This window comes from Chlorocebus sabaeus, chromosome 11, assembly GCF_047675955.1.
Source record: "Chlorocebus sabaeus isolate Y175 chromosome 11, mChlSab1.0.hap1, whole genome shotgun sequence".
Lineage (NCBI taxonomy): Eukaryota > Metazoa > Chordata > Mammalia > Primates > Cercopithecidae > Chlorocebus > Chlorocebus sabaeus.
Window position 1 is genome coordinate 69,839,130 of NC_132914.1, and position 24,425 is coordinate 69,863,554.

Below are 24,425 nucleotides of genomic sequence, written 5' to 3' on the forward strand. Positions count from 1 at the left end.
ACAGCTTTGTCGGTTTGTCTTCTGGAATTATAAAATCATATGTATGATTTTGAACTCTGAGAACTTAGCATATAAAATATTAAGAGTAAGATAATGCAGGACATCCTGCTAGTCTAAAAAATGATTTTCTATTTATTTTGCAATTATAGACCTTGTAGCTGAAAATGGATTATTGCAATTTTACATTATTGATCATTTAATTCACTATAACATCCTGGTCAAAGCTTCAATATGATTCTCTCTAGCCTATGTATATAGCTTTCCTAGATCTTTATTTCACAATGCAAACAGCTGATGGAGTAAAACTAACTGCCTATCTATTCCAGAAATCCTGTGAAATCTGTATATTTTCTGAGCCAGGAAAATCAAGTATTTGTCTTTTCATTTTTCTAAGAAACACTAGAACATCATTGCAATACGCCTAAAACATTTTAAGTGAATCCAGTAATTATATTTTTATATATAATAGTTGTATTACAACATAGAAAGGAAAGATCTTTACATAACTAAATAGTCACATAAAGTTAGCTGATGTGTAACAGAGTGTCAAATATATTCTAGAATTTTGGTACTTGGGAAGTTGTGAATTTGCGTAGCCTTTTTCATTATATAGTTAATGCATTGCAATGTAAAGTAATGTCTCCCTATACACTGAGGAGCTTCTCAGTGTTCTTTGTTGCAGATAATTTTACTAACCTCCACAGTCATACTTTCCTTCTCTTAATGCCCTGATGACGGTGACATCTGACCAGTTTTTCACAAAGTCTGGACAAATGCTTCATTAATTTTGATGCTATTTTATAAAAAAAAGTCTCATTCAGGTTTATATGCACCTATTCTTTGCTACCTTAATATAATCATTAGAGTAAAAGTTGCTTTATTATAACAATGAACACGACTGATAAGAGAGGTAGTCCCAGGAACTGTTAAAGAAAAAAATATCTTGGGAGGTCTTTTTTTATGCTTAAAATAATATGATGACAATTCCAGTTGAAACTGAGACAGCTAGAACACAATCTAATTTCCTAAGTTATTTTTTCTAATATCGTTTTAAACATAATCCATTGCAATCTTGGATTTCTTTATAACACGGAGGGCTTTTCACTAAACTATGTTTAGGGTCTTCTAGTCTTTTAAGTTAAAATCACAAAGCAACATAATTATCAGGCTTTCCTTGATTTTAAAATGAAATTTATGAAAAGTCCACATATGTGATGTTTGAAAAGTTGTGAAATATATTCACAGTACAGGAGTTCAAAAGTAAATACAAATTTCAAATATGCTTTTAACTTGGAACTTTTAATTTGTCTTTGTTACTATATGTAGATTTTGGTTGTGTGTGTGCATACACACAAACACACATAGAATAGGGAACAAAAATATTCTTAGGAAGTATATAAATATATATTTTTTAATTTTTAAAAACTGCCTCAAAGTTTGTGTTATAACTATAAGGTTTATAGTTTAACTTAGTTAACCTTATAGTTAACTTGTATCTGAACAGCTATGTGATATAATGTCTGACATTTAGGAAATTTGCTGTATATATGTGGTATTGACATGCAGGTATTTATGTGAATCATTTTCCTGTATTTTAGAGATTTTTTTCTAAAACCCAAATATAGAAACAAACCAACTTTTATCATAATCTCTAGTTACTTAGAATAAATAATTTAAATACATGGAAATTCTGTTTATTTATATTAGGGGCAAACAATGATTCACAAACATTTTATTATTATGCTATAAAAAAGACACAATTATCCTTGAGAATTTTTAAATATCCTCAATTTTATATATTCTTTGCCTTTTAACCAGTACTTATTTGGCTTCACAATTTAGCTGACCCAACTCAATATGGATAGCTACTAAAGTCAAGTTTATGAAGTTATTCTGTCTTACCTATAGATGGGTTTGATGCCTTTTATTTCATTTTATTCCAAGTCCATTCAATCAGATTCAATAGTAATTTATGATTTAGAGTAGAAATGCCTCCTATTTTCAGGCTTTTTCAAGACCTAAGTACACAACAATGAGCTTATCATTTAATTTGAGAATCAGACCCAGAGTTGGGCATCATTGTCTCTTAACTAAGTGTTCCAATTAACCAAAAGAGATCCATTATTTTTAAGAGAACAGCTGTTAATGAAATGGATCAGTTCTTTGTCTCTTCCTGACAGTAAATCTGTCATTAAATATCTGGGGCATATTTTTAAACCTATATTGAAAGTTTGGAAGTATTTGTTAAAGAGTTTACATGAGTTGTTCATGAACTACTGTCTAAAGAGTCCATATAGATTTTGCTATTATAAATTGTTGTATTACTAGACCAATTGTATGCAGTCATTATTAGTATAGCATAGTATCTCCACATAGTTAGGCCCTCCAAAATGTTTTTTTCATTAAGTATAGGATACAGTTTTAAAATCAAGAACTGTAAACATATTATTTTGATTTTCCATACTGGAGATAGGAGTTGGTATAAAATTATGAATTTCTTTCAACCTTCCATTTGAACTCTTTACTATTACTGAATTCTGTTTATTGTGAATGCAAAACATGGAATAATAAAATAGTCAAATTTCACACGACAGATTCATAGGAGATGTCCTCCTCTCTCACTCCCCAAAAGACATATTCATTATAATGTTTATTACCCCCAGGCATGTTTCCCAAACATTTTTTAATTCTTTATTTATTCTCACAGTTATTGAGGTCACGCAATATCTCTTACATTTCTAAAATAGAAAAATATTTTTTTCCATACTGGAATTGTTGGCTACCCTATTGATAATGGTGAAATGATAGATTGAAATAATCTGGCTATATTTCAAGGCAGGAAACAAATGATAGTCATGTAGTCATTGGACTTGTAAGGCCATCCAACATATCTCTGGCTATTCATTTGAGATTAAACTGACATTACTTCATGTATAAGTATAGGCCTCAATTTTTATCCTATAAAAAGGTAAATGTTGCAAAATGCTTCTCTTTAATAGATGAGTTTCATGATTGGTCCCTGCATGTTGGTGGCTGCTTTGACACATCAAGTTAGAAATTTCGTTTCGCAAAACAGAGCATTAAGTGCTTCCCACAATATTCTTTCTATTGATCTGGATTGTATGGGAATCTGACTAGTTTTTATTTTTTTCTTTTCTGCTGAATAACTTTAGATATGTCATATTAACTTTTCTGTAAACTACATTAATAGTGTCCCACAGAGTCATTAGATAATAAATAAGGAGAATATTAAAATGTAAATGCATGGAGCCACTGAGATGTGTCTTAATCTAACATAAAAACAAATAGAAAGGAGTTATGTTTAGACCTTAATCAATATGGCTCAGGCGTATAGATATTAGTTACTTTTTATTTCAAATTCAAAATGCAAAACCTTTTTCCCCCAAGATAAATGCTTTTGTTGGCAGTTCTCTTTGCACTGCAATTAAAATTCGTAGAGACCAAGTCTCCTTAATGGCATTGAAAGAGTGAATTCATCTTTTTGACTTATGCCTTACTTTTATGACTGGAATTTTTTTTAGTTCACCTGATGAGAGTAGTAAAAATCACACAGAAGGCGCATGGGAAATGTTTTTTGTTTTTGTTTTGATATAGCTATTTTTATTCTTAAAGCTTCTCTTTTATTTTGCAGTTACCTGTGGCAGATTCCATTAACTATTGTGGTAGGAAATAGAAGCCATGTGTCTTCAGAAGCAATTATTTGGGTGTCGAACAAATCAGGTAAACTATATATTCTCCCCTGAGGAACTATCTGGTTTCAGATAATTGTTTAGCAACTTAACCTCTGGTTTCAAGCTGTTATAAAATGTGAATAAAGACAAATTAGAAAGAGAATATAAAGGAATGATTATCAACCCTATAAAATTAGATATAGGATAGTTACTAAATAGTCTAATTTCAGTTTGTTTTTGTAATTACTAAATTTATTTGTTTCTTTAAGGGTAAAGACAAAACTTAAAAATAAATGTTTGTAATACTAATCTTAGGTGTTTAAAATTGTATTACTTTATAACTCCACATATAATTAAAATATAATTATAACCTCAAAGAGAAGAGTATGCCAAATACTGAAAACACAGGTCTCATTTTTAATTCCACTTTCCTATCTTCTCTTTACCAGACTGTCTCTTTAAAGGATGAGAGAGGCAATATTCTCCATGGAATTATATAATTACAGGGCCAGAAGGTGGGGGTATGGACAGGTTAGCAAGCCATCTCTTAGGTGGGGTCAAACCTCAAGGAGCAGAGAGAGATGAGATTCTATTCTCTTTCTAAATATCTTCAAATAAGATAGTGACCTATTTCAATTTATTGTCAGAAAGCTATTTCTTGAATCCAATCTATAGCCTTCATTCTAGAGTGTGAAACAGGTCCCTTTTATTTCTGTTTTCCATTGAGTTAGAGAAAAAGTCAATTATCATCTTTTATGTAACATTTCATTTAGGTTTAGACAGTCAAGTGTGCCCAGATATTGTTTTTCCTACTCCTTTCTCAGATGCTGTTAATTGATGTTATTTTGCTCTTTCATAAGCCTTATTTTAAAAAGCCACAATTTTTTTATTTGAAATAGGGTGAAGTATAAATAAATAAACACATACAGTTTCTTATCCTCAGGCTTGCTATTATAAGGGAGGTTTAAGTGCTCAGAATACATATATGTATACATGCAAGAAAAAGTTGTTACAGTAAAATGGAATCTGGCAGTATTCCACTTACAGTAGGAACACTTACAGTTCCATGCAGATATTTACATACATTTTCACATTATTATATTTGTAACACATAAAGACATACAATGAAAACATATGCTTTCATTTATATATACTATATATGAAACATTGATATGTAATGTAGCAATGTACTGAAATACTTTAAAATTTATTGGTGTTTTTCCTTTTAAATTGTTCATTATAATCTATTCTTTCACTTACTGGAATTAGTGTTTATATCGTGATTCTGAATTCACACTTCCTGTATTACTTGACTTTATATTTGCCTTTTCCTGTCGTGTAGTTGTTTATCTACGTAAGTTGTTGTGAAATGATGAGGGAGAGCAGTGAGTTGTTATAATGACCAAATTAGAAAGAAGTCATCTCTTTCTAGGATTCCTATGAGATGTGATAGAACTATCTTCAGAAATAAGGTAAAATATTTATCTTTGGAAGGTAGAATGGAAATGGAAAAATGAGAAGAGTGTAAAGATACTGACCAAACATGGAGATTCTCCCAAAACTTCACTTTTAGATCGTGCAAGGATTCAGGATGAGTAATTCTGGTGGATACCTTTCCGGGTCCGTTTCTTCTCACTTCCTAGTTATTTCCATGCTGTTATTCATGATATCTTTTTATCTTTCACAGAGTATTCCAGGCTGGGTGTAGTGGCTCATGGCTGTAATCCCAGCACTTTGGGAGGCCAAGGCGGGTGGATCACTTGAGATCAGGAGTTTGGGACCAGCCTGGCCAACATAATGAAACCCTGTCTCTACTAAAAATACAAAAATTAGCTGGGCATGGTGGTGGGTGCCTGTAGTTCCAGCTAATCAGGAGACTGAGGCAGGAGAATCACTTCAACCCAGGAGGCGGAGGTGGCAGTGAGCCAAGATTGCGCCACTGCACTCCAGCCTGAGCAACAGAGATTCTGTCTCAAAAAAAAAAAAAAAAAAAAAAAAAAAGGAGGATAGTATACCAGCTATAACAGCTTTTCTTGACCAATGGCCACGGTTTATGTTTGAGGGATTGTTTTCCTTTACTGTCTTTCATTATTATTCAAGAATAAAACAATGTATTGGTTCAAACCATATGTTTGCCTAAAATATCACCTATCTTGATATGTATGGTCCTTATACACAGCTGCAGAGTTTGCGCAGTACATAACTCTAGGAGGCACTATTTGCACAGGCTATGATATGAATGGCACAGGCCCACACCCCAAAGTTGTGTCAGGTGCGATTTGGACATTTTAATGAAAAATGACACATTCATAACACTATCTTCTGTTTGATATAACATTGTCACATTTAGAATGTTAAAACTTGCAGATTGCCCATACTAAGATGATGTTTCCTGAAATGTTTTCTGAAAACTTTGTAAATACAAAAATCTGCAAAGTTTACAAGAGGCATCTAAAAGACTGAGCACTTTCCTGTTTGCCTTTTCAGTCCCAGTTTATTGTATTCAATTTTTTTATGAAGTCCTTCATTCTGATGCCTAATAAAAAACTAACAACAAAGAAAAATTAGGAAAAAAAGAGAAAAGATTGTTAATTTTTGTTTCCTTGTATATGTTGTCCCATCTCCTCTTTTTCAAAATATTGTCAACTAAATCACAATGAAAACTGTTTCCCACAAAAACATGAAGAAAAAATTCTGCTCAATTCTTATAAACATATGTAAAACAGTTCCACATTTAATTATAACAATTGGGTCAATGTTTTTGTAGTTTTTCATTATCATTAGTGATATAGATTTGATCTACATGATATTAATGCAATCAGTGGTGGATAATATAAAGTACAAATTAGATTTGGATCATCGTATATTCTTGTCAGTTCATTTTTGGAAAATACTTTGGATAAATATTTAATTAATACTAAGGTAAAGCATAGATCATTTTATCCTAAAAATAATTTTTAAGACAATTTTTCAGTTTTAGAAAACAGGTTGAAGTGTTTGTCTTTTTCATTCTTATTATGAAAATACCCAAAATTCAGACATTTGTATATGTAGTAGCTTGCATGCTGACTGGCTATTCAATTAGCGGTTCGTGGAGAGGAATAAATGTAATGCCAAATGTTAGGAAAGAAAATATTAAAATAGAAGAGAAATTAATCCTGAAAATTAAAGCAATCATGAAAAGTAGCATAATGCAGTAGTGCTTTCTTGAAGCACTGGTTTATTTGAGACTCACAACCTTTCAAATGTGTATTATTTTATCTCCATTTTACAAATGAGGAAATTAAGACTTGAGAAGAAATTTGTCCAAAAAATCAGTTGATTACATAAAGAGGTGGCTTTAGAAAGTTGGCTTCCTTTGCTTCCTACCCTTCACCTGACTCTGCAAACACACACACGCGCGTGTGCACACACACACACACACACACACACGATTTATTACTATGGTAGATTGCTTTGTGGATCTGTCAGTTATTTAATATGATGTCTTTGATTATATGCACGTGATTCTTTATAGGTTTTACAAAATATCCTCATTTGATTTTCACAAGAGTCAAGTGATAAAACCAATATGTATTATTTTCCTTGAGTTTGTCTCACATTGTTTTTTTTTTTTTTTTTTTTTTTTTTTTTTGAGAAGGAGTCTCGCTCTGCCGCCCAGGCTGGAGTGCAGTGGCCGGATCTCAGCTCACTGCAAGCTCCGCCTCCCGGGTTCAAGCCATTCTCCTGCCTCAGCCTCCCGAGTAGCTGGGACTACAGGCGCCCACCACCGCGCCCGGCTAATTTTTTGTATTTTTAGTAGAGACGGGGTTTCACCGTGATAGCCAGGATGGTCTCGATCTCCTGACCTTGTGATCCGCCCGTCTCGGCCTCCCAAAGTGCTGGGATTACAGGCTTGAGCCACCGCGCCCGGCCACATTGTTACTCTGGTTGACCTTTTTAAAAAGTTTTTAGAATTCGAATTCTTTGCAACTGGCAAATATTGGATAGAGATACCTAATCTCTTTTCCCTTTTTATTCCAATAGAAAGTAAAAAATATAAAATCTTATAAAATACCAACTACTCTGTACCTCAATAGCCTAAGCCTTGTGCCATTTTGGATACATTCTAAATATAATTTTTAATTATTATTGCCAGCATCAAGATATAACTTCCATACATTTTATTATGGTACTCATCAAATACCATACCTCATTAGGCCATTGGAAAAGATCTCTTTAAAATTCATTGCTTGCCATCAGTTAATTTGAAGAACATTTTAGGGATATAATTAACTAGAACAGAAAAGATATTTAAAAATCTATTACAAAAAATTTCAGGGAATCATTTCTGCAACGATCTCATTTGTAACAAAGGCATAAAAATATTCGTGAACAGTAATAACCTTCAGGTTTTAGTAGTAAATTTAATAATGACATACTTAAAAACAATAGAAGCCTATCTTTCTTATTCTGGTCAGACGGTGTAGAAAGTACAGGAATTATTTTCTTATTTTAACATACATATTAACTTAAATTTGACTATATCCTATCTATAAGTTGTTGAAATTGAGTAAGTTTAAAAATTAGATTCAAGCGATTCAAGTGGGGCTAAGTTATTCTAGTTATCTAAAATGTGAACAGGAAATAACTTTAAAAATATAGTTACTGTTACAGTAATGCATGGCCGTTTCAAACTTGTAAAAATCCAAAGTATGTGTTTATATGTTAAACTCGATGCTTTAACATTGTAACTTTTTAAAAAAAAAAAAAACACTTCTTAGATAAAATTTATCAACTTTTCTCAGCTCAAGTGAATTCAAGTATACTTTAAATATTTCTTGTTATAAAAATCTTAGTATACTTGAAGACACTTAGAGATTAATTATTTCTGCCTTCAAGGTTACTAATATTTTTACAATAAAAAAGAAACAATATTCTCAATATTTAAGTTTCAATTTTCATTCTCTGAATTCAGACATTATTTATTAAGATCTCTCTTTATGAGGTTATTTTAATTTTAAAGAATGGTATTTTCTTATTTATTTGTGTAGTCATTTTTACATCTTTAAAATAGATATGAAATTCTAAATTTTTGGAGCAATTGTTTGAATAAATACACTAAATTTTGAAAACTATACAATCATAGTTTTGGAGACTGGAGAAATTATTTGCATTTTAGAAAAAATATGTGATGATTTATTTTTCTGAGTTCCATGGATTAAGTATAGTATATAAAATAGTATACATAAATGTCTTCTTCCATTGAATCATAGATTTGGAAGGAAACTTAAGGGCCATTATTTGTCCCTCAGGTTACAAGTAAGGAAATTGAGGACCAAAGAGAATCAACAGCATAAATTTAAACACTTACGTATAGGAAAGCTGAGACAAGAATTTAGCTTTTCTATCGTACTCTGATTCTTTTTCCAGTGCCATTTTCTCCCTTTCAATTTTCATTGAAAATTTCATTATTTGAAAATTTCAATTTTCATTAGACTGTGAATAATGTATATCATATTACAGTAAAAGTGTTATACCATCTTGTATCAATAGAATATAACATAGTAAAAATTTGGACGCTGAAGTCAGGAGACATAAGATGAACCACTTCTTTTCTTTGATAATTCGATTAACCTGTCTGAGCCTTGTTTCTTTATCTGTTCTAATAGACACAATTTATAAAGGTGGTGGGAAGTTGTGATACTGGAAATGATAAACATTAAATTTTTATATTCAGTATACTTTTGGGGTTTAAGTACATTCTATTTTACTGCAGATTTAAAAAAATTGATCATCTATAACATGCATTGGGTTTATTAGTTCACTTCATTCCAAACCTGAGAAATGAGTGGTCATTAATGTCCACCCAATAAGTTTTGTGGTATAAATTCTTCTTGTGTGGTCTCTACTTGAGAGCGAGTACTCTGTAAATGTATTCCTTCAAGGACATGAGAGGGAAAATTTATTTTCTATTTTGAAGTCTGAATGTGTAAAAACTTTGACATTGGAGTAAGAACTAGAGATGTATCCCTACTCAGACCAGAGGCTTATGGTTTTTATGATGCCTTTTATAGTTCTGAGTCATTGTAGAAATTAGAGTAGACCCATGTGGTTTTGATTTTTTTCCACCTGGATGTCAGATTGTGTATGTCTGTGTGTATGTGTATACATTTAAAGCCAACTTCACTGTATAAATTTTATGAAATATGAGACTTGAAAATCAACAACATAATTATTAGAATAGTCAACTGTGTTTCCGTGGAGTCAATAAAGGCTATATGTTCAGTGAATTGTGTCCCTTTTTTGTACCATTTTTGAAGGAGTTAAATATGTAAGAAGTTATAATATTGTTTCTACTTTTTACTGGTTTCTATTAATGAATTAGTTGGTGAGGATAATCAAGTTGCCATTTTCCAAAGTGATCCCAATAAGCAGAATTTATTATCTTTGTTTCTAATTCTATGTGGAAATATTAAAATCTTGAACAAGCAAGTGTTATTTTATTAGCATTATTGACGATGTTTAAGAGTCTGTTATTTATTAGTTCTCTCAAGAAAGCACAAGAAAAAAGCAAACACCAGTGACTTTCAAGTAAATGAGCTCTATTGTTTTAATATTTTCTTACTGAATAAAAATAGTAGAATATGCATCTAAAACCTCTTCTTTCATTCTAGTCTCATATCCCCATACAATCTAATTAGAAGTTGCCTGAATACAGTGGTAGATTTCTAGGTTACACTTACTTTGAGAAAGAAAATTATGTATACGTAATGGAGTTTTGTCAAGAACAAAAATGCTAATTATAAGAAAACAATTAATTGAGATGATAGTGAGTAACCAATTAAAGGTATTTCTAGCATCTAGAATTAGATTAATTAAAGAGTAGGCTTCAATTAGGTATTTAAAGTGACATTCACTTAATTATTGGTATTGTTATATCTGGCACTAAGAAAACATACTTCATTTTAACTCTTAAAATTTAAAATATATCCCAAAAATGCTGTTTTCAGAGCACCACAGAATAACCTATTTGGACAAAGGAAGCTGGCTGCTGGGGAACATCAATCAAACTGGCTATTTTAGAGTCAACTATGACCTAAGGAACTGGAGATTATTAATTGATCAATTAATCCGGAATCATGAGGTACACTCCAGATTTGCTTATCAAATACCTTTTTTGATATATGAATATCTGCCATTTTAATCCTAATTTATCATATTATTTTTTCTAATTGGCCTTAGGTTCTTTCTGTGAGTAACCGAGCGGGCTTGATCGACGATGCCTTCAGCCTAGCCAGGTATGTTTTCCTGTGGATCTTCCCAATAAAAACTCATGCCTGCAAGACTTCCTCTATTAAACTGCATAGTGTGTATATGTCTTTTATTTAGGACATTTAAAAAATCTATTTCTATCTTATGTTCTTTGACTTTGGATATGAGTTCTAATTAGTCTCCCAAACTTTCTATCAATAATAGCTATAGGGTATTTCTAAGTCAGGACAAGCTTGATGAATTTCTCCACAAGTTCAATTTAACACTGAAGATTAATAGTCTCTTCCCGATTTCATTAATGAACTCTATAAAATGACCATTGGGCCATATTTAAGTTTTGATAGAAATTACCTTCCAGTATTAACAATTTTTCCCTGATATATACTAGTATATCTTTTAAAAATGTTTTTTGAATGTTATTCATTCTAAGAAGCTTATGCTGCAGAACAGAAATCAATATTCCACTGAGTAGGACTGTTCTTGACAAAATATATATCAATCTTGCAGAAGACTTCAGTTGTACTGTAGTAATATTTGTGTTATTTTCATAATTGTGTTTACAATATTAAAATTACTTATTCCTTTGAATAGTCATTAAATGATATGTTGCTCATAGACTGAAGCTATTTGCTCAATTTTGAGACTAAAATGTAAAACAAACTCAGTTCCTTTAATATTTTATACTGTTTCACATTCAAGTACAGTTTTAATTTTAATAATAGAATTATGCAAGCTGTCAATTAAGACATGGGTGACTCTCCTTACTTACCTAGTTATCATGATTTACCACATTTTCTTCTAAGATAATCAGGGGAAACCGGTTAGTTATGCTTGTGCTGATATTAACACATGACTTATCTTAGTAATAGGCTTTGTTTCATGGGACCTGAAACTGCTTTTACAGTTTATGTATTCAATCAAAATTCAATTCTCTTCCATATGTTAAAAAGCATATTACACACTACAGGATCCTGATTCATCAAAATAATGAGCTTACACATAGAAGACTTGATCATTACTTTGATAGAAGCAAAGCCAAAGTTTGGGATCAAATTACAGAGATTGATTTTTGTAAAAACAAGCAATATAGAGGGGAGAACACAAGTATATAGAGGGTAAGGAAAAAATTTCAGGTGTTTTTCTATTTAAAAAAATACTCTGACTTTTGCCTTCCTTATTGCTACTAAAGAAACCAAAAACATTGCTAATATTTTTCTTATTTGATGAGTTATGCTGTATCAGTGCCTCATTCTGACCAGAGATGTACAATTTCAGGCACACATTTGCCTAATAATTGAATGGCAAACCTAAGAACAATTTATCAGCAAGGAAACTGCTAATGAAATTGTACTAATTGAATGTATTTGTGTAATAAGAACTAGGGTTCAGTTCTAGTAAAGATAAACGAAGGCTTTTCCATGCCATAGCACTATCTTATTGGGCAAAAATTAAAGGCCTGCTGAGATAATCATGTGTGGAGATGATGTTTAATATGTAGCTTTTGCTCTGCAGTAAAATCTGAAGTCTTTGTAGAAAGTTTTATGTATGAAAGAAAGATTACTTTGGCACAGAAGTTTAGAGAGTCCAGAAAGCCAGAAGGATTATGTATTTAATGTGATAATGTACTGAAAGAGAAGCAGAAAAAGAGAGAGTGAAGTGTTGAGTACCACAAAGAAAGGGTAAGGAACTCAAAGAAAGCTGTTTTCATTAGCTAATAATTATTAAGCACTTTTAAGGAGCCAAATGCTTTTCTATTTTATATATAGTAATTTGTTTAATTTTCACAACTTTATAAGATATATAGGTAGATATTATTGTTATTATTATTCCCACTTTATTTTATTTTATTTTTCTTTTTTTTGAGACGGAGTCTCGCTCTGTCGCCCAGGCTGGAGTGCAGTGGCCGGATCTCAGCTCACTGTGAGCTCACCGCCTCCCGGGTTTACGCCATTCTCCTGCCTCAGCCTCCCGAGTAGCTGGGACTACAGGCGCCCGCCACCTCGCCCGGCTAGTTTTTCGTATTTTTTAGTAGAGACAGGGTTTCACCGGGTTAGCCAGGATGGTCTCGATTTCCTGACCTTGTGATCCGCCTGTCTCGGCCTCCCAAAGTATTCCCACTTTAAATGCGAGGAAATGGAAGCTCAGAGACGTCACACAGCTGATAATTGGCAGAGCCACAGCCTGGATCCAGGTGGTCTGTCTGCAGAGCCTCTGCCATTAACCAGAGCACTAAGCTGCATCTTAGAAGTAATAATATTTATTGTAATAAAAGAGCCAGACAATATAGAAGGACTGAGGGGTTTCAAGGCAGTTGTTCATGTGAATCGTTACGGGTTTGAAATGATGGTGAGAAAGCAAGTAAGTAGTGATAGCCTAATGACAGAGACCAGATGGAAATTAAAAGGAAGGGATCTGTTGACTCATCTGCATTAAATGATAGAAGTTATTTTTAGATGAAATATTTTATTTAATTTTAGTGGATAAATTTCTTTTTCAAAAATTAGATTTCTTCTTCACTAAGACAGAACATTGCTTTCAATTCCAATTTTGGATGCTTTCAATTGCAATATTGGGAGCCTTAAAAGTTTGAAGTAAATAATTTCATGATCATTTATATAAATTCACCAGAAAAACATGCAAATCTCATTGAATATATACTTATAATTTGTTTTGTTGCTTAAGAGATAATTTTCCTATTACAGTAAGAATAAATAAATACAAATTTAGATTCATTTAGGCAAATTCTCTGCTCTTACTTGGAGTTAAGGATTATTCATATATCACTGTAGTATTGTAAATATTTCATAGTTTTGCTATTCAATCTATATCAACCTTTTCTCAATCTCCTGAACACATCGTGCACTCTGGCTTCTTTAAAAATAAAAAATAAAAGAATAGCAAATATTTATGAAATGCTTATGCTTTTACGAATGATCTCCATCAGTCTTCTCAATGAACCAATGGAGTGGGTGTGGTTACTTGTTGACATTTTATAGCTGAGGCATTGAGATTAAGAGAGGTTAAGTTGCTTAGGTAAGGCTGCATAGCTTTTGGGGCAGGGGTGGAGGCAGTAGTTCAACCCCAAACAGTGGCACAGCAGAGTCCATGACCTCAAGTAAGAGTGACTTTGCCCATTACATGAAATTTCTTGCTATCCTCATTCCACTTGACTGTTCAGAGTATTATCATACACTGAAAAAATGTATGATTTTACTCACCTTCCCTCATTGAGGACTTATCTGTCCTTCTCAGCAAAAGTAAGGTGATATTCTATGGATCTGTGTCACAGCAGTTGTCACCTTATTGCTCAACCAGTTACTTTTCTGGGTTCCTGGTAGTTCTTTGATGATGAGGAGAAGCCTTTGTGTCATCCGTATATGACTACTGTCTTCCCTAATGTTTGCTACAGGATTGTGCCTGTGTATATTTGTTACCTGAATTGATAAAGTATTAATTATTTATACTATTAACTTTATGCCACTATTTGTTGTGAGATTAAGCAAACTTGCTTTAGTCATTCTTTATTTGGTTGTTTTTTTAAATATATAAATTTGCCTGAATGCATTCTAATTGTAAAGGACTGAAACAAAACAAGAGATACAATGTGAAATCTTCTTTTACTCCCTTCATTCCCTGCCATTTGATCCTGCTCACAGGTAAAATATTTGGCATGTATTTATCTAGCCATTTTTCTTTACATTTTCTTACTGTTTCGTGTTGTTTTTTTTCTTATGAACAGAAAGTCTATTCTCTGACTCATTTACAAAAATAAGTCTGGGGATCTTTTCATTGTTTCTAATTTTTCACTATAAGAATCAAGACTGCAATGAGTGTCCATGAGGAGTCTTTTGTTGTATGTGTGTCTTTTTTTAATATTTACTTTTGTAAGTTGAATTTGGGGTATGACTTTTTAAATAAATACTGGAAATTGTATTCTGAAGGCTTTTCCAATTTAACCCTCCATCAACCATGTGTGAGCGGGTCCAATTTCCTCAAATCCTGCATTATAATGAATGGTATATATTTTTTAAACTTTTGACAGTCTAGTGGCAAAAGTTATTTTATAAAAGTTATTCATTACTGGTTAAAATAAGTTGTGCATCCCTTCATATACATTTGCTGTTTGTATGTTTTCTTCTGTGAACTATCACCCAATTAAAAACAAAATATTAAAAACCTAATAGAAAATGAGCAAAGGTATTTCCTACTATGCTTTCCTATATATTTTGGATGTTTTTGGATATTAATTCTTTTTTGTAGCATACACTTTACGGTAGTTTTCACTCAACACGATGCCAATTATTTTTCAAACTTTGTGGTGTTTATCATGATTCAGAGGTTTTTAATATATATGTCAAGCCATTCCTTTTATAGCTTTCTGGTTCTGTCCAACACAAAAGGGCTTCCCTATCTGAAGATTTTGAAAATATTCTATTTTTTCTTAAAAGATTGTTTTTGTTTGGCTGGGCACGGTGGCTGAAGCCTGTAATCCCAGCACTTTGGGAGGCCGAGATGGGCGGATCACGAGGTCAGGAGATCGAGACCATCCTGGCTAACACGTTGAAACCCCGTCTCTACTAAAAAAAAATACAAAAAACTAGCCGGGCGTGGTGGCGGGCGCCTGTAGTCCCAGCTACTCGGGAGGCTGAGGCAGGAGAATGGCGTAAGCCCGGGAGGCGGAGCTTGCAGTGAGCTGAGATCCGGCCACTGCACTCCAGTCTGGGCGACAGAGCCAGACTCCGTCTCAAAAAAAAAAAAAAAAAAAAAGAGGGATTGTTTTTGTTTTACATCTGTCTTTTCAACCCTTCCTTCTCTGATCAATTTTTATGTTTTGAATGGAGGTCTAATTTTCTTTAACTTTAATAAATGCCAATTATTTTAATCCTACTTATTTAAAGGTTTTTATTTTTATAGATTTGAAATGATATCTTTATCCTAATGCAAATTCCTATGTTTTAGAGATTTTTTTTAAATTTTGCCTAACTGCTCTGTTTGTTCTTTTTTGCACCACTATCATATTGTTTTAATAGGTTTACATTTATTGTACATTGCAATTGGCCAAATTTTATCTTGTTCTTGTTCAGAATCTTACATATTTCTTTTCAATATAAATTATTATATTATTTTTAGAGTAATTTTGACAACCTCTACTAAAAAATATCACACTACAGTTACGACTAGATATGCATTGGATTTATAAATCATTTTGTACAGTATTAACATCTTTTCTAATTTGAGCTTTCCAATGACAATCTTACTTATCTTCATTTATTCAGGTCCCAAAGTCAAGCCCTATGGTTTCATGTACATGGGTTCTGGTAATATTGTGTTATTTTTGAAAAGGTATATGCTGCTTTACAATATGGCACTGTTTTCACACTTACATATTATAAATTTCAATGCTTGCAGTTAGGGAATAAATTAATTGCCTTTTCAAGTTTCGTTGTATTATGGCTTGCGCTTTAAAATTAGTGACTAAAATGCCTAGATATTTTTGTTATTGGATGTTCATATTTGTTTTTTGTTTTTTTGAGTTGGAGTTTCACTCTTGTTACCCAGGCCAGAGTGCAATGGCATAATCTTGTCTCACTGCAACCTCTGCTTCCTGGGTTCAAGTGATTCTCCTGCCTCAGACTCCTGAGTAGCTGGGATTACAGGCACCCGCCACCACACCCAGCTAGTTTTGTATTTTTAGTAAAAATGGGGTTTCACCACGTTGGTCAGGCTGGTCTTGAACTGCTGACCTCAGGTGATCCACCCACCTTGGCCTCCCAAAGGTCTGGGATTACAGGCATAAGCCACAGTGCCTGGACTGTTTTTTGTTTTGTTTTGTTTTGTTTTGTTTTGATAAGCATGGTTGTATTGGGGGATATAAAAGTGAACAAGATGCATTTCTTACATTCAGTGAACTCACAATCTAGCAGGGAAGATGCATGGTACGTAACTAACTATATTCAGTGTATACATGCTATGAATAAAATGTTATGAAAGCATTAAGGAGTAAAGAATTAGTGTAGCCTAGAAAGATTATGGAAAACATCAAAATATCCTGTGGGATATAACATCAGGTGAGTGAAAGTTTACTATGGAAATACATTAAAGGTTTAAAAGTAAGAGAATCAGAGCAGACAAAAGTATAAATTAGAGGATAAACTTATGACAGAACTATTACAACAGCAATGCCTCATGGCACAATTTGGATAAAGCAGAGATTTGAGATTTCTCAGGAGGTGAATTGGCAGCTAGATAAGGTGAAAATTCTTACCTAATTTTTGAAATTGTTTATCAGTTATTATATGATAGAAACTAGATATTTAGAAGATTTAAAATAGAAAATATAATCAATGGGTTGGATATTTAAAGCTTTTGACATACCCTTAGTACAATTTTTAAAGTTATAAATATGTATATCACTGGGTTGTGAATTCACATGGCTTTTATTTGAAAATATCCAAAATACATGAAAATCATTTGGAAAATTGTGTATACCCAAAAGCATTACAGGGTTAAATCATTATCATCATTATCATCATCATCAAGAATATCATCATAGTCCTCCTTGCTCTGGGCAGTTACTATGTTAATTTTTAAAATTTAGCCACCAGTTTCCTGGAATATTCAATTTTGCAAAACACATGCAAATCTATTGTGTTTTTAATATTATAACATACTTTTTTTAGCATGCATAACATTTTTAAAATTATGTTATAGACTACTCTGTTAAAAAATCCAGTCGTTTACAAATTTTCCCATGATGAGGGCAAATTATTACACTTTAGTTCACAAACTGTTTAGAAATAAGGTGTTATTTTTTGTAAATTATGAGTGTTTTATGAAAACGCATAAGGGCCTGTGTCTAGAAGTTATGTTTGTCCCTCTTAGAAGTGCTGTTGGCACTGGAGAGCAGTCATCAGTAGTGCATAATACATCTCTGATGAATATATAAGTTAAAAAATAAAAAATACACTTATATTTACTTGTCTAACAGCTTATACATTTGAGACATATTAGAAGCCTGGGAATTCAGCCTCATAGCCACTGAAAATATAATGGCTAAAGAAGAGGAAAATGATGAGAACATTTCAAAAACTTATAGATTTTTGTTTTCATTTCTGAGCCTTGTTTCAGAAATGGAAACAGCATTGTTAAAATAACCTTAACAACATTTGCAAACTGTGGAATTTATCTGCTCCTGTTGGGACTTTTTTCAGCATGGTTTTTGTTAGAAGTTCTTTTGTATCTTCTGGATGGCTCTCTTGTACCTTGTTTAAGGTTTCTCTTGCAAAACATGTTGATCATTTTTTCACTTATTGCAGAAAATAGTAGTATAATGTGCCTGAAAAGCAAGTGCACCCTGACCCTGGCTAGATGAGTAGCAATTTTTCCTGCTTTGATAGCTGGTTGTTTAAATGTGTAATGTGCTGAAGTTACAAAAATGAAATTGAGAAGGAATGACTTATAAACCTTTTGTGAGAAATACTTTGGCAGACTGGACTTTTTGTTTTGATTTCCTCATTCTATAATGGAGATAACAGGACTACATTACTTCAGCTGAACACTGCCATGAGAAAACCCGCTTAAGGATCCTAGCTCCCTCTAATATACTGCCTAATGCTTTATAAATGTTGATTTTATAAAGGATGCTTAGTTTCAAAATTATTTCTTTAATCCCTATCTTTTTCTCTTTTTATAGTACTATACAAATCTCAGTATAAACATTTTTATTTTAGTTGTGTTTTACAATGAAATTATGTGCCTTAATAATAATGATAGAACATTGATTTGAATGTGTTGTTTTTTGCTCTCATTAGACATGGAGAGAAGGATGATTCTTCAGCTATTTGTATTAGATTCATTTGGGAGTGGTGTCTATGTATGGTTATAGCTCTTAGTTATCTTTTGTTAAGCCACCAGAATATGTGTGCAAAAGGATAAATATTAAATATTTATAAAGTCCTGAAAATGATAAAATTGTTTATTGCAAACTACGATTTATTGTTGACTATATGCTTACACTCTTCTGCCATTGACCAAAAGTTATTAAAATCAGCTTGTTGTTATCCTCTCAGCCTTTCTAACTGGTATAGGTTGTTCCATGATATGAGCAGGGACTCACAGTGAATCCTTCCAGGAGTTTCATGGCCATTCCCAAAAGATCACGTTTCTCACATCTCTGAGGCTGGGGATTCTAATTATCTATTTGTTATCATCAGTGAAGGCTCAGTCTTGAGACATGCAAAAAAAGTCACCTTGAAGCATTCCCGTTTTATACCTTTCTGCATGCAATTATTTAAAAATTCATATCCCAAAGACCTCTAAATTAGTCTTAGTTTATGCAACACTTTGCCACAGATAAATGTTAAAAATAGTCTGAAAAACATTTTCAGGACATTTAACTGTAACAAGCTGGGAATCTTTAGACTTATTTCTATTATAACTCAGTAAAAGCCTAGAGTATATTTCTGGATTTTCAAACTACATTGTTCCTGCAGGAATATGCTGGTTTGCTCAAGGTTAGAGATTGAGTTAATACGTTCCTTTGAGCTGTCTTTAGAAATCTGTTGAGGGTGGAGTCACAGATGTTGTCCTTGGGATGAGGATTTATGAGGAGCGACAATACCAGGTACTTATGAGAAGTACAAATCTCCTGAGGCATTAAGGGGCAGGCTTGTGGCTCTTAAGGATGGCAAACTTTCTTAGAGACTTTTAAATTGTTCTGCATTAAATCAAAAGCAAATTTGTAACCTTCCAGTACCAAATTTGTGTTTCATCTCTATAGGAGAAAATATTTTAATATTAATGCCTACTGTCTGAGAGTGCTGAGTAGAAAGTAAAAGCAAAGTATTTTGGCATTTTTCTGTAGGTACGGTCCATTTTATTTTTTTTCAATTGACACAATATTGTGTGTATTAATCATATACAGCATGATGTTTTGAAGTATATATATGTTGTGAAATGGTTCAGTATTGCTAATTACTGTTATCTCACATCATTATTTTTGTGATGAGAACACAACATTCACTCTCTTAGCATTTTTTGAGAATACAGTATATTGTCATTAACTATAGTCATCATGCTATACAATAGATCTCTTGAAATTATTCCATCAATATAGCTATAATTTTAAATCCTTTGGCCAATATCTTCCGAACTCCTTCTCCTCCAACAACCCTAGCCTCTGGCAACCACCATTCTAGTCTCTATTTCTATGAGATCATCTTTTTTCGATTCCACATATAAGTGAGATTATGTGGTATTTTTCCTTCTGTGCCTGGCTTATTTCACTTAACATAATGTCCTCCAGGTTCATCCATGTTGTCACAAATGAGAGGGATTTCCTTTTTTATGGCTAAGTAGTGTTCCATTGTGTATATATACCACATTTTCTTTATCGATTCATCCTTTGATAGAAACTTAGGTTAATTCCATATTTGACTATTGTGAATAATGCTGCAATAAACATGAAAGCGCAGATCTCTCTTTGACAGCAACAGTACTTTAAAAATACCATATTGTCCCTATATTCTCCTAATAAGCATGTAGCCAAAGTAGAGCCTTCGTGTTGGGAAAACCTTATCTATTTGTCACTATTTTTATCATTTTCTGCGAGAAGCTCTGCCTCTGCCTGGTGCCTGCCATTTAACTGACTACTATTATCTGCACATACCTGAACATGACCAGTTTATACCATGGTTGTTGGCAACCATTTGCTTGAAATTGCTTAGCTAGTATGGGACTATAGCCTCTACAAGTCATTTTTTGTCTGTTTCTTCATATCGTTTTTAATTGTATTAAAATTTATGTGTTGATCCTTTCTGTATTCTAGAAATTCATTTTGTCTTTTCTCTTTCTTCTTCGTCTTATATTTTAAACACTAATTCAAGTCTGTATAATTTGATTTCCTTTCCCAACTAGTAAGAGCATTGGCTATCAAGTTACATAGAATTGGAATTATTGCTCTATGAAATAACTAACAATAAATAAATGTTATTTAAATAAATGCTAATTTTGTTCTGTCCCTTTCCTACCTTCACAGCACATACTCATGGTCACTCCAGAGTAAATAGACATCATTGTTATTTCCTATATACTACCTTACAATCCACCATATTCATTGATCTTCTAAACTGACCCCTTTCCTAGGCTGCCCCAAACCATTTGTATACACACATCCTAATGCCAACTCTAAGAGGAAGTAGAATATGACTAAAGCATAGCTGGTTTTGCTTCTGCTAAAGAGGACAGAAACTACTTGCTTTTTGACTAGATGTAAGAAGTCTGACAGGGACTCAGCCAAAACGGGACATTCTATTCTACCAGAAAAGAAAAGAGTTTTGAGGTAGACCAAGACTACTGAAAAATGAAACTGAATCCTTCTGACATTTGACTTGTCAATGTAAAAGCCTCATTTTTATAAAGATCTCTATCTACTCTGTTTCTCAAAAAACTCAAAATAAAAATCTCCTTATTTTTATTATGATTAATTAAACTCTCAAGAAATTTTTAAAATGAGGACTATATGAATACAGGTACTAATACAGGCTTTATGTTTGGGTAATTACTTATTGCTTTAAGTTGTCTCATTATGATCTTTTCCCACCTCAGAACAAAGAGTCAGAGGAGCCTTCTGATAATCATCTTTCTTACCAAACATGCTGATTAGCCAATGATAAAGTAAAGAGCTGCTTGTATTTTTTAATCCCAGAACTCATGAAATCTGTTTTTGGCTTCAACTGTAGGCGAGGTAGCAGTGCTATCATGATAAGAGAACTAGAATAAGATAATAGAAAGTAAGCGTTTTACATTCTTTTCCACTAGTCATGAAATAGGAAAGATTCACTTTTAACTATGAAAAGGTGATAATTTGGGGAAGAAAGAAAAGAAAGGAAATCTAGTTCCAACATTTTGTGCAATGAAGGTGAGTGGTTAATTCGAAGTAACATACACTTTGCTTATGTGGAAAATCGTAAAGCCTTAGGAAGTGATTTGAAATACATGATGTTCTCTCTTAATTGCATGCAATTTGAGCTATTCTTTGTGGAATGCTTCAAATGTCCTTATGTGGATGGAGTACCAGTGAAGAGGCCTTTACTATTTTGGATGTAAGAAAACATCAGATTAAGAAAACCTGACTTGTTGCAACTATGTCAGTGCTTACTTAATGGTAAAGATGTTAGTACAGGCCAACAGAGAAGCTAAGAAGTAGTGCTGGGCCCTGTGAACCCAGACCACATTTGAATCACAGATTAGATTCTTCCTTCCTAAACTAGGAATGGCCTGGAGTGCAGTTGATTCACGCCCCTAAAGGGAGGTAGCAGAGGCTTCCTGTTGCTCAGCTGCTTCATCTAATTAGGGTGAGGATTAAACAGAAATTCAATATAAACTCTCCAGGACACCAGGTGGTCATGCTAACCAAAAGGAAAATAAAAAAAGAGAGTTTGCAATAAGGAAGAAAATATTGTTAGTCTAGAAGTCTGTGTTTGACAAATTTGAGTAAGGCTAATAGGCCCTGAAGAGAATAATGATTGAGTATCAGAGAGTTTTATGTGGATACTGACTTAAACACACTCTAAATTAGTGGGCAGTTATTGGGAATGCTGTCAAAAATGCCAAAATAGAAAGAACTGTAGATGAAAATTAGTTGGTGTTGCATTCCCAGTGTACAAATATAAAAAAGTTAATTGTGTAAGCTGAGGGCAGATCATGAATTTTATCCATGACATGTTGAGGGAAATATTACTTATCCTTTTTCAACTGATAGTGAAACTACAATTATTACAGAAAAATAGTTACTGTGCAGAGCAACTAAGTCTCTGGCCTCCCAGTTTACTGTAGTTTTTAAATTTTCATCTTTGTAGAGTTTGCCAGGTTTCCTATTTCCCTTTATTTTAAAATTCTGTTGAATTTTAACATTGGTAGATTATCAGTTTTTTTAAGTATGAAGAATTGAGAAATTCTTATGAAAATTTTTGTCTCAATAGACACAGTATGTAGGTTATTTCAATAAATTAGGTATACAGTGTATACATTAATGAATTTGTAGATAGATGATAGATTGCTAGGTATATAGATAGATTAGATAGATAGATGATAGGCAGATAAATTATCTGAAAGTAGGTAGATATAAAAGTAGATGGATAACAAAGATAGAGCCATAACACTTCATGCTATGGTGAAATTACTATATTTAGCCTCAGAAAGACATCTTTGCTATGGTGTCATATGAAAAAAATTATACAGAATTTTAAAATTAAAGGATCACAGCTCATATGTAGTTAAAATAAATTCAAGTGATTTTCTTGATGGAATAAAGATATTACTGAGAGAAAGTATTTTCTACAAATGAATTATATGCTAAATAGCTATCACATGTAACATAAGGTTGCAAGTGTTTGATGCAGAAATTTTTAAATATTCACCTGCTTCAAAGATTTGGTAAACTAAATGTAAGGTATAAATATGTTCTTAATTTGTTGGTCTGTTTTTAAAAAATTTAAATTTTAAAAACACATAAAAGCTTATAGGAAAATCTTTCAATATTTAGTCAGGTTTGTATGTGCTATCATCATTCAATACCTATTTCTCATTGCAAATAAGTCAGTTTCTGAAGTGTGTATCTACAATATTAAATGAACTATATTTTCCCCTTATCCTGTACAGGTAAGCGATAAGCAAGCATCTGTCACAGACTGGCAACATAAAGATTCTAAGAAGCATGAGAAGCACTTCACAATGCTTATAGTGTATTGAGTTTTCTCATTTTAATTTTTGATGCTTGTTAGTAAGAATATGTCACAAATGGTAAATTCTGTAATACAAAGTTAGTCAGTATTATCTTTCTGTTATTTAATAGCTTTGTACATTTGGAAAAGAGTTATTTTAAACATGGTGGTCAGGGAAGCCCTCATTTTCCAGTTGATACGTGAGAAGTAGTTTGAAAGAAGTAAATAAGGGAACCATCTGAGTAGAGCATTCCAGAAGAACAGCAAGTGCAAAGGTCCTGAAGGAGTATGTGCTTGGCATGTTTAAGGAAAAGAGATAGGTAGACGTGGCTCTAATGGAGTGAGTAAGGAGCATTGCAGGCTTAATGTGTTTAGGCAGGAACAGGACATTGATCGTGTGATAAACTATTGTGAGAATTTGTGGTTTTATTCAGAGTGAAAGGTAAAGCATCTGGGAGGGTTTTAAGCAGAAGAGTGATATGACCAGGCCTGTGTTTTTAAAGGATCACTCATTCTGTCTGCTCTGTTAAGAATATACTACAAAGGAATGAGTTTGAAGCAGGGAGCCTAGTTAGAAAGGTCATCAGGACAAACTCTATAAAGACTGTTGTTGAAGATGATACTATGGCTATTTACCTGGTGTATTAGTCCATTCTTATGGTGCTATGAAGAAATGCTTGAGACTGGGTAACTTATAAAGGAAAGAGGTTTAATTGGCTCACAGTTCTGCATGGCTGGGATGACCTCAGGAAACTTA

At 32.8% G+C, this 24,425-nt stretch overlaps 1 protein-coding gene across 1 annotated transcript in view; it reads left to right on the forward strand.

The window, feature by feature from the left end:
* TRHDE (thyrotropin releasing hormone degrading enzyme) overlaps nucleotides 1-24,425 on the forward strand; it is a 417,786-nt gene that overhangs the window by 301,277 nt on the left and 92,084 nt on the right. The window contains exons 10-12 of the mRNA XM_008004042.3: nucleotides 3,653-3,741; nucleotides 10,685-10,818; nucleotides 10,917-10,972. Of these exons, the coding sequence (XP_008002233.2) occupies nucleotides 3,653-3,741; nucleotides 10,685-10,818; nucleotides 10,917-10,972 (279 nt within the window). The remainder of the gene's footprint in view (nucleotides 1-3,652; nucleotides 3,742-10,684; nucleotides 10,819-10,916; nucleotides 10,973-24,425) is intronic.